The sequence below is a fragment of the Ochotona princeps genome, chromosome 4, assembly GCF_030435755.1.
Source record: "Ochotona princeps isolate mOchPri1 chromosome 4, mOchPri1.hap1, whole genome shotgun sequence".
NCBI classification, from domain to species: Eukaryota; Metazoa; Chordata; class Mammalia; order Lagomorpha; family Ochotonidae; genus Ochotona; species Ochotona princeps.
The window spans coordinates 68,403,151-68,417,008 of NC_080835.1; the positions used below are offsets into that span (position 1 = coordinate 68,403,151).

Consider the following 13,858-nt stretch of genomic DNA (forward strand, 5'->3'; position numbering starts at 1 on the left):
AAACAAGCTACTGTTTTTTGAAAGTCACCTTGTCTGTTAACGTGATGTAGCATCTTCAACAAAGACGGTCCTAATTCTCTACCACACTTTCTGTAGATTTTCATTTCTGTGTTGGGAGAACTCCTTTTTCTGTAGGTAAATCATGAAAAGTAAACTTTTTGATATGAACCATGGCAGTAACAAAACTGAAATGCCTTAGGGCTTAGGGTGCAAGATGGTCCTTTGTGGAGCCAGCCACGGGACAAACAGGAGATGTTTTCTCTAATTGTGTCATGCTTTCTCTTTCCAATCCCAGGTGACAGTGATGGATGGCGGTCCCTCTCCCAAGCAATCAACGATTTGGGTGGTGGTTCAGATTCTGGATGAGAATGACAACAAGCCTCAGTTCCCAGAGAAGGTCTACCAGATCAAGCTGCCCGAACGTGACCGAAAAAAGAGGGGAGAACCAATTTATAGGGCATTTGCCTTTGATAGAGATGAAGGCCCCAACGCAGAAATTTCCTACAGTATTGTGGATGGCAATGATGATGGGAAGTTCTTTATAGACCCTAAAACAGGCATGGTTTCCTCCAGAAAGCAGTTCACAGCAGGGAGTTATGACATCCTAACGGTAAGATCTTCTGAAATCCAGCAACACTGATGGGAAGAAAGGATTACTTTTTCGTGTTTGTGTATTCCTTTCAGTATTAAATCTTTAGGATAAATGTGCAGCCTCAAAGCTGTGGAAGATAAGTACAGGTGAGATCTCTTGCTTGTTTGGTATTCTGAAATAATGAGCCAGCTTCCTTTGGTTGTATCCCATCAGCAAACCTTCCCATCTTCCAACCACAATCCTACTGCACGTCCCACAGCATACTCAGCTGCACTTTCTGCAGCCCTAAATTATTCTCAGTGTACTGAGCACGGATGCAAACTGAGGACAGTGGAACAGCAAAGGGATTCCTTTCCAGCACTAAAGAACATAGCACTCGGCATGTCCCCAAGATTTCCCAAGCAACTTTTTAAATTGTTGATAACATGATAGAACATGAATTTAGCTGTGTAAATTGTGAAATAGATAAAAGTCACACCTGTTTACTCGGTACCAAATGAAAAAAAAAAGCTTGATAATAAGTGACAAGTTAGAAACTAAAAATCAAAACCAGCATGAACATAATCTCAAATAGAAATTTCACCACACGTGACTGAGGTATATACCTCGAACCACCTTAGCTATAGACTACCTGTGCTTCTGGCGAATAGGACTGGCTGGTCATCCTTCACAGCTGATGGACACTTTCCAGAGTCTCAACAACTGTCAAGAGTTGACACTGTTCACCATCCTTCTCTTTCTCTTCAGCCTCCTCTGCATTGTGCAGTAATACCTTTATTATTTTAAGGATGATAAGAGTGCCTTTTCTTTTTTGGTCCTCAGGAACTAGGGATCTTTTCCCTGTTCAGTAACATATCCAGAACAGCAGGTAGAGAAAAGAAGATAATAAAATAGCTGCCCTGTTCCGACCATTGACAGCTCTGATGGAACATGTGTTGTTGCAGCTGTTTGAGAGTTGCAGTTGGGGATTTTGAGAATTCAATGCACTCTAGTGGATGCTGTTGATGTCCTGCCCATTCTCCTATAACATGGAGCTCTGTCAGTCCCCCAGCTGCTGTAAGTGCTGGGCTCACAGCTGCCTCCTTCTCTGCAGAAGCATCTTTGGCTGATGGTTGACCCAAGAGACTCTCGTCTCCCACCCCAGCCAAGCCACATACAGCCAATGAATGATTGGCCACAGTATCCAAATGTACAATCCCTTAGCCTCCAGTGTGGGTGGATCTGACACAGAGCTTCCATGCAATCCGTAGGACATCATTGCAAGTTCTACCCCTACCTATCCTGATCTCTTTACTTCCTTTATTTTAGAGCTCCCCCCCCAAGAAAATCACTTACCCTAATGCTTATCTCAGCTCCCTGGGAAACCTAACATAGATGTGCATCTTTAAGGGTTCTTTGGGGCATCATGATAACCCATGAACATACAGCATGACGATGTTATAAATTGTCTCCATTTTCAAAGGCTGCTGGCCCTGTGTCCCAAAATGGTACTTTTCAGATGTAATACTTGAAAAATCCTTGTAAACTTTTGTTTTGATCTTTCAGTTTTGTGTCAGTCTTTTTTGCTCATTGGCCTTTTTTTTGACTGTCCAACATTACACCACAGCAGTTCACCTGACCTGCCCAACTGGGCAAGAACACGTGTTTTCTACTACTCTTTCATCAGACTATGAGCGTACAGTACACTGCTCCCAGTAGCTCGTGCTGCCAACCAGGAACATGCACTTCATTGCGTTGCAGTCGGCATAACTGACAACCCTCTAAGGCAATTAGATCACGCCAGCTGCCTTTCCCAAGTCTGCCTCCATCACTCCTCTTGGGCCCTGTGTGAGTGAAGTACTTCTCTGGAATAATGTAGAAGGCAGAGCTGCAAAACCTGACACTACCCACACACACACATACACACACTTTTCACATGTCTTTCACACACAAAGAAGTATTCACATTGCTCTTTGTTTCTTTTCAGACATCAGTACCAGGCAGGAGCTTCAGGGTCATTGCCATTAAGAGTTAGAATAGCTATCCTACTAGTGTGATTATCTTTCATGCCCATGAAGCACTGCACTACACATTGTTAAGTACAGCAGTTCTTTTCAAAGTTTCTGTATCTGGAAACTTGGTAGACGTCTAGATAGGCCTCTGGTGAACAAGGAGTGACCCCACCCCTTGACTCACTCGCACCCTCCAGATTCCTGAGATCATCTGTGGCAGGTCTCTTCTTGCAGGTCTCTATAATGAGCATGGACTCTTGGGCCAACAACACATGACTAACAGATCCAAACTTCCACAGCAGCAGGGCTCTAAGACATCTTTCTGTGTTCTTTCTGTGTGCAAGTAGATTAAGGCTGTGGACAATGGGCGCCCACAGAAATCCTCCACGGCTCGCCTCCACATTGAATGGATTAAGAAACCACCTCCCTCACCCATCCCATTGACCTTCGATGAGCCATTTTATAACTTCACAATCATGGAGAGTGACAGAGTGACCGAAATAGTGGGGGTGGTGTCCGTGCAACCTGCTAACACCCCTCTGTGGTTTGACATAGTTGGTAAGTTTGAATCACCCAGAGCAGTTTTGGGCAAAGTGGTGGTAATTGATTGTTTGGAATGACTGGACACAAAATTAAATAAAACTGAAACTCGTGCTAAGATTAAAAGTTACATAGTGCTGGAATGCAAAAGAGCCAGTAAAATGAATAATCAACCTGTGCTTTCGTTCTGATTCTGTAGCTAAGCTGAACAGAAAGTGCTCTCTGGCTGGATTTCCATAGTATGTTATTTATTGCAATCTTAATGTCTTTCTGTGTGTCATTTAAATTCTATTGTCACACTTGGCTAATCTCATTTCTAAATGTATTGATGGTACTAGACTTGCTGTCCTTCATTTCTCTCTTTTTCTTCACCTTTTTTCTGCATTCTGTTCTTTTTTTTTCTGCTCCCGACTGCCCTGCTTCAAGGTGGCAAGCATGCTCGAGAGATGTTCTATATTCTACAGACAGCTTGTGGGCAGAACTGTTCAACAGAAGGTACCCTTAGTGCAAACACATTTGCTAAAATATAGCTATCCAATCTGCCTTTTACGTTTTTTTTTTTTAAGCAAATTGAATTACATCTTTCATAACTGCCTGTGACAGGCTGAAGTGCAGCCCACAGATTTCATACATGCCTCTAACAGCCATTGCATTACTTGTATCCAATGACTCCTTTGTTTAAGGTTTGATGGGGTTTGGGTTGGGGGGTTGTTTTGATTTTTTTCTTTTGTTTTTGAGGTATGTGGGCTTTTTGTTGTTGTTTTTTTTTTTTTTTTACCTTTTTGTAGCTTTTTTCTATTGAACTGGGTCTTTTACACTTTAAAAGATAATTGAAGATGTATTCCAGCCCCTCTGTTTTATAGCAGCAGTGTCGTTTATATATCAAAAAGTTCCATTAAGAGAGTCCCCTGACCACTGTCCATAAAAGGAAGAGCAGGAAATGGATCATAAATACATAGCCAGTATGCGTCCCACACAAGCTAAATAGGGAAAAGCAAGCGGAAGCATGCAAGATAGACTTGGGAGCCAACCTTTAAATTCCTTGAAAGCAAGCAAGCAAGCATGCTGGGCTGCAAAAAGAAAAGGGCAAAACAACACTGTTGCCCTCAACAATCCTGCAGGGAGAGGCAACGGTGAGGAAATAAGTGCCAAGGAAAGGGAAACAAAATAGGCCTGTTGCTGAGAGCACAGAGGTATCTGACACTGTGTTGAACTCTTGCCACGTCCCACGCTTCTTAATGGAGGCAGAAAATCCAAGAGAGCTGGGCGGGGAGAATCATTTCCTTCAACATGTTGCTGCCTGAGCAGGGTGCACAAAAACCCACTTCTGCTCTCAGGAACAGCTGCATTGAGGAAAGCATCTAAATATATTCCATATCTATTGAAAGGAGACAAAGAAAGTCACCCACCCACCTTTAAGCCTTAGGAGAGAGCCCTCTGACCTCCCAAAAAGAAAGGGTTCCTTTTTTTCATTGTTTGTATAGGATGAGAGTAAAAATGTCTTTGTTTTATTTAATTGGCGCCAATTTAATTGTCCCAGTATGCCACCATCCTCATACAAGCTTTCAATTCCTTCTTCATCTCCGCTTAATGTATTGGACTTGGAACCTTTTGTGACCACTGAAATTTGTCTGCATTGCTTCACCTTCTTTCCTAGTGCAACAAAGGGAGTTTTTAATATTCATTGCTTTTGTCTTTCTGCAGCCATTTTCAACACAGCTCCCACAGAGCATCACAGAAAATACACTTCAGGTTCAGTATGTGTGCTGGTTGCAGGGTTTTCAGGATCATGTGCAGTAATGATCTCTTATGATCGACCTGTAAGAGGGTGCAGTGGAAACCAAGCAGTCAATAGAATGTGGCTGTGCACTGAGTAGTTCTTTTGATAAAGACCCCAAGGATTGGTTCTCCAGTGGGATGCTTCCTTTACAGAGATCCCACTGTAAATCTAGTAACATCCAGCCAGGCTTCTCTTAGAAAATGAACTTACTGGGCCAGATGCCTGAATAGAACATGATTGTATTTCCATCCCCACATCCAACAACCATCATCTTGAAACGCCAACTCTGTATTTCACCACAGAGGTAAAACCCTTCCCCAGATGCTTCTAGTATTATGATACAGTCTCTCTTCCACCAAATCCCCCTTTTGAAAATCTTTCTACTCCGTTAGACTCGTTTTTTTCCCTCGTTCTGCTGACAACATCTTTCGTCTTCTTAAATACCTATTGTTTTCTTTATCGTATTCAGATGTTTCATTTTCACGTTCAAGATTTCTTGCTTATTTTTCTTTGGTTATGGAAACACGCATCTGTTTCTTCTTTCTTCTTTATCTCAGCATCCTATTTAGCCAAGATCACATCAAAGGGACAGGAGGGAGCAGTTCTCAATGCTTAAGACACAGCAGTGTATTGTAGGGAAATGTGAACAATTAATTCCAAGGCATAGGATGTCAGCATGGATTTGAAATGAAGTCTCTGGGAAAAGTACTGATCTGGCGAATAATCTCATGACTCTTCCAAGGGGGATCATGTTTGTTTCTTTTTGTATGTCTAGGGCCTTAAGTCTTCTGTATAGACAGATACATAGATAACCAACATGCTGGCCAAGCACTTATAGCTTACAAATGCTAACTAATAAATACTCAAGTAGGCAGAAATAGTATCTCAGTGTGTTTTTCCCCTGAAAATATAATCTCCTCATTTCTACATTTCCATATCTACCAGCTACTTGTTCAATTACATTTCTTTTTCTCTAATCATGATAGGAGTTCACCAAAACTATGGCTGGACCTTGCATTGAGGATCTGCTAGATATCTCCGTGTGCCTCCAAGATAGGTTGCTTACAATATTATATAGCTACACTATTTGGCTTCCAGAAGCAGTAGCACTGCATGTAACTGAGTTAAGAACATTGTAATTAAAAAGGAAACATAATAAGGTTGAACTGCTTTGTGTTCTCACAGTCTAATGCACAGCATGTTCCTCTTCTGTGTTAAATGGGAAGGAAAATGAAGGGAACAAAAATAACCCATAATCCTTTGTGGTTTTATCACGTATCTTCACACTTTTCAGGAGACTATGATTTCAACTCAGTAGTTCCTTGATCTACATACTCTCTAATGTGCACACAATCTGGTTCACAGTTCAGTTCCCATATCTTTATTTTGATGGCAAATATTTGAACTGTAAAGGCGACCCTTATGGCACACTTCAAACAATTGCTGTTTACCTAAAGTTTGATAAGGACTGCTGCAACTGTTATTTTTTTTTCTTTTCAGTTTTTTACCTGAGTCAGACAGGAAGATGGCTTTCTTTGTAGATAGCATGCATCTAACATGTTTTCATTTATTCATCCCATGATTTGCAAAGAGAAAGACTGTTTTCTGAGAATGATTCTCATGGTGAATACCAGTTCACAGGTCCATCTCCGGCAGGAACATCTTTCTGTTTTGCAGAGAATGTAAAGGCCACTGTGTCCTTAGTTTGTCACTGATCCCTGCAGACATTGGGCTTCTATCTATTTGTACTCATAGTATAGACCTGTTCTTCTTGAGCTTTGTTCCCAACCCTAACCCCTAATTTTTGTATGATTGAATCAAATGGGCCAGTTGAACTTTGATAGCACTAGCGGTGGCTTTAATATCCGACCAGGGTTTGGAGGTCTCTGGGTCTTTCTTAGGCCAGTGTCCATATTTTTGTTGATCATAAAACTATTCACTAATCATTCCGGGTAAACCAGCCATGTCCACTTACAATACACCTGTTCTTCTATCAGGGTACTGTTACTGAAATTCATTAGAATGATATCCGAATTTCATTTCTCTTATTCTGCAGTATTTTTCTAATTTGATCCTTGGTAGACCTTTTTTATGGCATAACAACCATCTGGTCCATAGGAGCACATCTATAGAGGTTTTTTTTAAGAAAGATTTATTTTATTGATTTGAAAGGCAGACTTACAGAAAAAGAGTGACAAAAAGGGTCCATAATGATGGCTAGATTGGTTAATCCTCCCCATTGTAAGCACCGAGATCCCACATTGGTGGCAGTTTGTGTCTCAGCTACTCCACATCCCACCCAGTTTTCTGATTGTGCCTGGGAAAACAGGGGGATGATCCAAAGCCTTGGGCCCCTGCTCCCATGTGAGAAGAGGCTCTGGCTACAGATCAGCTTAACTCCAGCTATTGCAGCCACTTGGGGATTGAACCACTAGATGGAAAATCTTTATGTATCTTCTATCTATAAATCTGCCTTTACAATAAAATAAATACATATTTTTAAAAAGAGATGAAGAGACAAATCTTCAATCAGCTGATTCATTTTCCAAATGGCCAAAGTACCCAGAGCTGAGTAGACCAGAGCAAGGAGCCAAAAACTCCATCTAAAACTCCCATGTGGATTCAGGAGTCCAAGGATGGGGGCCATTTTCCACTGGTTTCTCAGTCACAATAGCAGGAAGCTTGATTGAAAGTGGAGCATCTTGGACTCGAACCAGTGCCTATGTGAGATGCTGGCATTGCAGACTTCAAGTTAATATGATGCAATGCTGGCCCCAGAGGCTTTAAGAAAATAACTTTTAACGGCTAGAAATACTTCATGTATCACTTGCTTTAACAAAAAGAATCTGGATTCTAGAAAGCATTTGAGTTCCTATCACTATTTCCTTGCCTCTACTTGGTGTCACCTGCCTTCCACGTAAATATCTTTTGCAACCCTGTACAGTGCTTGCTGCTTTCCAAGGAAGATTATACATGATGACACCCTAACTGGTGTTTAACAATTTGCTCTCAAGTTTGGTGTACATGCTGAACTTGAATGAACAGCTTGCGTATGACTCCCTTAATTCGTTGAGATTCAGCAGCTCAGTGTTTTGGAAGCTTCTCACACAACACTTCCCCCACAGTGACTACTACATTTGGGGTTGGCATTTTTATACCTACACTGGTAGTGGAATGAAATTGTATGCTAGAGAACTAAAAGCTTCTCAAGGGGGACACTGTGGGAATTTTCACTTTTAAAATCTATAGAGAGACCTTGGTATTTCACACCCATCTTTAAAGGGGAAAATTGATTAAATTGTGACCTGGGATTTCCCCCCCCCCCACCCTCCCCAGCACAGTCAGGCAGTAGCAGTTAGCTCAGGATATTGTCATTCATACCCCATTGTTACAGTCTTTCATCAGACAATCCTACTTGCTATATTTAATTTTAGAACTCTATAGCAGTCCAAAGTGCCACTTCTGCTCTTTGTTTATTATACCTGTCTTGACCAAAAATGGTCAACCAGCAATGTCCCTGATGTGGATGATCTGTTATGTGGGCTGTTCACAACCTCGCTTTTAACCATCCCTGCCGCACACCCTTGCAGCAATGCTCAGGCTGTGACTTCTCTGATTTCCCACTTTGTTGACACTCGGATTGGCTCGGCAGTGTCCTCCCTTCTTCCCACCTTTTGTTGAGCCTCACGCTGCTGCACCAAATACACTCTGGCTTTGCATGTTCTGTTACTGGCTCTGAGGAAGCACACCTTGTTGAAATGGAATGCCGCTAGTGAAAATGGATTCCTTGCATTTGATATTCTCACCCGGGATGATTCGGACATGTTTTCCTACGAAAATGAAATCACCTTTCAGGCTAAAAGGAAACCTGAAAAATGAGACCTCGGGGAGAGATACAGAGTCATTTATGAAATGGGATGCTTAAGTGGTAGGTTATTAAATTGTGTGAGGGTTGATGGTGAACTGCTGGTCTAGATTCTGTGTCCCTTGTCAGAAATTCAATTTGAGACTTAGGGAAGGTTTGTTTTACATAAAATTTTGGTTTAACTAGGAGCAAATGTCCTGGAAATGAGTATATATCAAGCCTGCTAGCCGTACTGATAGACTAAAAGATATTCAATGGCTCATTGCCAACACGCTTCACCCTGTTCTTGCAATGGGCTGACTCCCCTATCCCTTTAGACATCTCTATGGTGAATGAAGGAGACACACAAATACAGATACAGACACAATGCCTACCAGCAAAGCAGCAGCTGTAAAAAATGACAACCCCCAAAGTGATCAAAATTCTATTTGAAATGAAGAATGACTAAGAAAATAAACAATCTGCGTTTCACATGTAAATTTATGCCACTGAGAATGTGAAATGGTTGTGCCCTTTATGTTAAAACCTGAGGAAAACATCACAGATGAGAGCACACAGTCACACCCCACCTGAACAGTTACTGAAGCTGGAAACTTGTGCTTGCATGTTCTCTGAACTTTATTGTCATATACCTTTGGACCAGAGCAAAGTGAAGTCACGTAGTTATCAGGATTTCTATGTTGTGAAGTCTGGTTTACCTTCTTATATAATCCATACCAGAGGAGGACTTGTTTCTCCCATGTGCCCTTCCACCAATAAAAAACAAAACAAAACAACAACAACAACAACAAAATCATGCTCAGATTGAACAAAATAAACATCTTGGTGAGAAAATATTCTCAAAGCCATTTAGAATATGATTACATACACACCAGAAATAGTGTGTGAGGTTATATTTTTGTCCATCCTTTTACTCAAGTCCTATGAGATAATTTTGAGTACTTTCTGTGGAACTCTCTGTAGCAACATATGTGCGTATGTGCGTTTCAGAATATACCACTTGATAGAAATGGTTTTCCTTTGCTCATTATAATGGCTAGTCTAGACTCTAAAATCTGCTTTCCATTTCATTTCCTGTGATTATCAACATGAAATATTCCTTTAAATAAGAAACAGTGACCTAAGGCTTGCTTCTTTTTTTGCCCGGATGTTCCCACATTTTTTCTTATCCTATTCTTCAGAAGGGTGTTTTTTTTTTTTTTTTTTTTTTTTGGCTTTAACATGTAGTGTTTCTCATAAGTCAATTAAAGATATTAATTGGATGATGAGTCTCTTTTTAGATGAAATTTCTGAAAAAAATATATCACCTCCAAGCAATTTTCTGTACCCCTGTATCTCCATAACTTTAATTAAATGTCAAGGGCAATTATGTTCTCTCTTGCAATTAAATAATGTTAAGTGTATATGACAGATGCAAGCATTAAGTACTTGAAATATATGACCAGTTTCTTTATAGTAAACCATAGTATTTGTTTTATGTCACTATACATCAAATTCCAGTAATTTAGGTAAATTTCTCCTTTCTGTTAAATCATTTCATTTACAAAGGTAATACCACAGAAATGTACTGTTCATTGATCAACAAAGTGAAATATGAAGAATAGAGAAAATAAGAAGTCAAGATTTCTAAATTATGAAATCAGTAAGTGCACATGCTATAGTCAGATAAAAGTACTGTCCAAGACTAAAATTAGTTAACACAATGCTGTTTCAGACTAACCAAATAGAGCTTGTAAGTATATCTCAATGTTAATTAACAAATTTCCGGCATTTCCAGGATCTTTTCTCCCTCCAGATAACTATGTTTATTTTGTAAATATCTTAAACCACACCCTGGGACACCAAAAAAAAAAAAAAAAAAAAAAAAATTAGCAGTAATTTCAGCAATGCCAGTGTTATTTTGAGCATAGCACCTTCAGACCATGAGTTCTTCCCAGCACAGGGAGAACAAAGTATTCTAAACTTCATATAAATTGTTCTATGAGTTGATATTGTTCAAACTGATATTCTCCTTTAATCCTTTCTTAGTTCCATTTTGAATTTTCCATAAACTTTCTACTTTTTTTAGGAGGAAAATAATTTACACCATAAAGGCAAACCAAATCTCCAAAAATATACCAGCTTGCCAATGTAGAGCTTTTAGTATGAAATTCAGTGTGCTTTTTTGGCTTTTACTTATTTGCTAGTATTTATGGCTTTATTTCTGATATTTCACTGAAGGGATCTGAACTCTACCAGCCAAGTGTTTACCATCAATCCAGGAATAGATTTAAGAGTGTCTGCTCATTTTTATTGATAATAGACTATGCATTTCCTTGGAACTTGATCAACTTTTGAAAACAGCCAAAAGATCTACAGATTGTTAGCACAGAAGCCACAAGGGGTGGAAGGGCCATTAGCTTTCTAAATATTTTATGCAATCAGTTTATGCTTCAGTACTCTAACATTACTGCTGAGGTTTTTCTCTGCAATACATTCTCTCTTTTTGTTTTTAAAACATTGTTTAAGTACTCCAGAGGCTGTGTTTTAAAATATGAATTAGGTTAGAAATAAAGAAGCCCCATTTAAGACATACAAACTGAGCCATAGGGAAGCCTGTCAACAATATTGCAATGTGTCCTGTTAAAGACTATGCTCAACACCTGTAATGATTTCTCAGATATGCTAATTTCATGTTGTTTCTGTGAAATCATCAGGGGGGAATTTTGACAGCTCTTTTGACGCAGAGAAAGGTGTTGGGACAATTGTCATTGCCAAGCCTTTGGACGCAGAGCAGAGATCTCTCTACAACATGACCGTGGAAGTCACCGACGGAACAAATGTTGCTGTCACTCAGGTAAGATGTTAAATTACTAAATAACAGGAATGTTGAAAGATCTACTAAGGCAAGGGTGCACGCAGTGAAGCAAAACGTGGTATTGGAAGCAGTAAATTATGTTCTTGGATTGCTAGCATTTGAAAAACTTAGAGAACAACCTAGGAAAAAGATTCTCTCAATGGTATTCGATAATCTTTCAAAAGCTTGTGATTGTTCATGTGTGGGAGAGTGATTGATGCCTGTTTGCTTCCTGAGCATTTACTGTTGATATATCTCTGACAACAACATTAACTCCTGAATTTACAAAGAGGAGTTTGACCAAACCATGTAAGTTAACATGCTGTGGTATTATTCTCCTCCTCTGATTTGGGTGTGTTTGTTGATTTGTTTTGTTTTTTAATATTTATGTATTTGAAAAAGAGAGATAGATCTTCTATCCCTTGGTGTATTTCCCAAATGGCTACAAAAGCCAAGGTTGGTTCAGGCCAAAACCAGGAGCTTCTTCTTGGTTTTCCTGTAGATTCAGAAGTCCAAAAACTTGGGCTGTCCTCCGCTGCTTTCCCAGGCACATTAGCTGGGAGTTGGATTGGAAGTGAAGAATCCAGGACTCAAACTGGCACTCATTTGGTATGCTTATGTTGCAGGCAGCAGCTGAACTTGCTCTGCCACAATGCTGGTCCCATTAAGGTATTTTAGTATCAGAAAGATAAAACTAGAGAATACCCAGGGATCCTCATTCACTTTGCACATTGACAACAGCGGGGAAATCCACCCAAGATCACACAGTATTAATAAAGCATAAGGACTAGGATCTAGGTGCCCTGACCCCTCCGACTCCAGCCTAGCACTGGTTCCTTATCCAGGCTCCACAACAGAATCCCCTAGTTGTGGGGAGAGTTAAACACTGATGGCTTTCGCCTCCATCCCCAGCGATCCATCACAGTTGTCATGTGCAGCCAAGGTGGAGGACTGCTCTTTGCGCTCTGCAACTTAACACAAATAAACATGTGATGAGAGTCAGGAAGGACGGAAGCTCCCTGGGCATTCCCTATGGCTCAGTACACCTTCCTCAGTGAGACTAACACAGTGTTCATATTAACATGGGGCAGGCTTTCCCCGCCTGCATATAAGAGGATTTCGTGTGTTTGTTTTCTTCCTTGGTAACAGAAACCGAGGCCAGTTAAGAGGGCAAGCCAGTGCCTATGCATATGCATATACCATAACCCCTATCTTCCTCTGCTATTCTTAACTCTAAAAGGCATCACTAACTGATAAAGGCCCTTTTCTCTGCTCAGATGTGTCCTCAGCATCTGTCTCAGTACAATGTTTCAGGTAGGAAAATGACATTTTTGCCAACCTTGAAGCAAGCAAGTATTGGTTTATTTTCAATATGGTATAAGCTTTCCTAACGACCCTTTTTTTTTTTTTAAGGGCAGAGGTATTTTGTGTTTTTGTTGAGCCAACCACCTCCTAGTCTAAACTTGATTCAAGCATTTAATGACACTCCTTTCACTCTAAGTATAAAATAATAGCATTTTAAGGAAAGAACAGGGTTCATTGTAGTACAATCGCTGTATGTTTTATTTGCATAAATCCAAGAAAAAGGAGGTGACTTAAACAGGTAAGGCAGCTTGTGTATGATCATTTCTGATCTTACAAGTTGTGTCTGTTCCCACTAACCTGATAAGGCAAAGAGTGGTGGCCAGAGGATTCCATTTGCTGTAAATGGTCTTGCTTGCACCTGTTGCACTGGCAGGATTATTAGTGGTATTCCATCCTCTTGTAAAACTGCCCAATGGAGAAAATAAATTGTGTGGGCACCCTACTTAAACCACAGCACTTCAGGTTATTTTCAACACTATAGACTTCATAGCAAGAGCCTCAAGCTGAGGTCCTGTGGGAAGCACATAATTTAAAACTGTGCCCAAAGACTAAAGCAAAGCAACCCACTTAATGTATTTCTAAGTCTTTAGTGCTAAATTACTTCAAGTACAACTTTAGCTTTTTTTAAAAATTAACCTGTCTTATAACCTCAAACCCAGATTTCCTGCTGTCTTAAAAATATAAGATACAAAAAGGCAAAAATGGAATTAAAAGAAATACTTATTTTAGCGTAAAAACTGTTGAAACCCATGCAGTTGTTTTTCAAAACATGCGTTTCCTGTGAACTTTTTTCATGATTCCTCATAAGTAAATAAAAGACAACTAGAGCGATGAGTCATGTTGATTTCCAGTCTTTGGAGTTTTATACTATTGAATTAAAATGGTCTTG

General features: G+C 40.0%; 1 protein-coding gene across 1 annotated transcript in view; it reads left to right on the top strand.

Annotated features, from left to right (window-relative positions):
• Nucleotides 1-304: 304 nt before the first annotated feature.
• Nucleotides 305-13,858, top strand: part of LOC101522123 (protocadherin Fat 3) — a 123,796-nt gene continuing 110,242 nt past the window's right edge. The window contains exons 1-3 of the mRNA XM_036493716.2: nucleotides 305-610; nucleotides 2,931-3,141; nucleotides 11,465-11,604. Of these exons, the coding sequence (XP_036349609.2) occupies nucleotides 305-610; nucleotides 2,931-3,141; nucleotides 11,465-11,604 (657 nt within the window). The remainder of the gene's footprint in view (nucleotides 611-2,930; nucleotides 3,142-11,464; nucleotides 11,605-13,858) is intronic.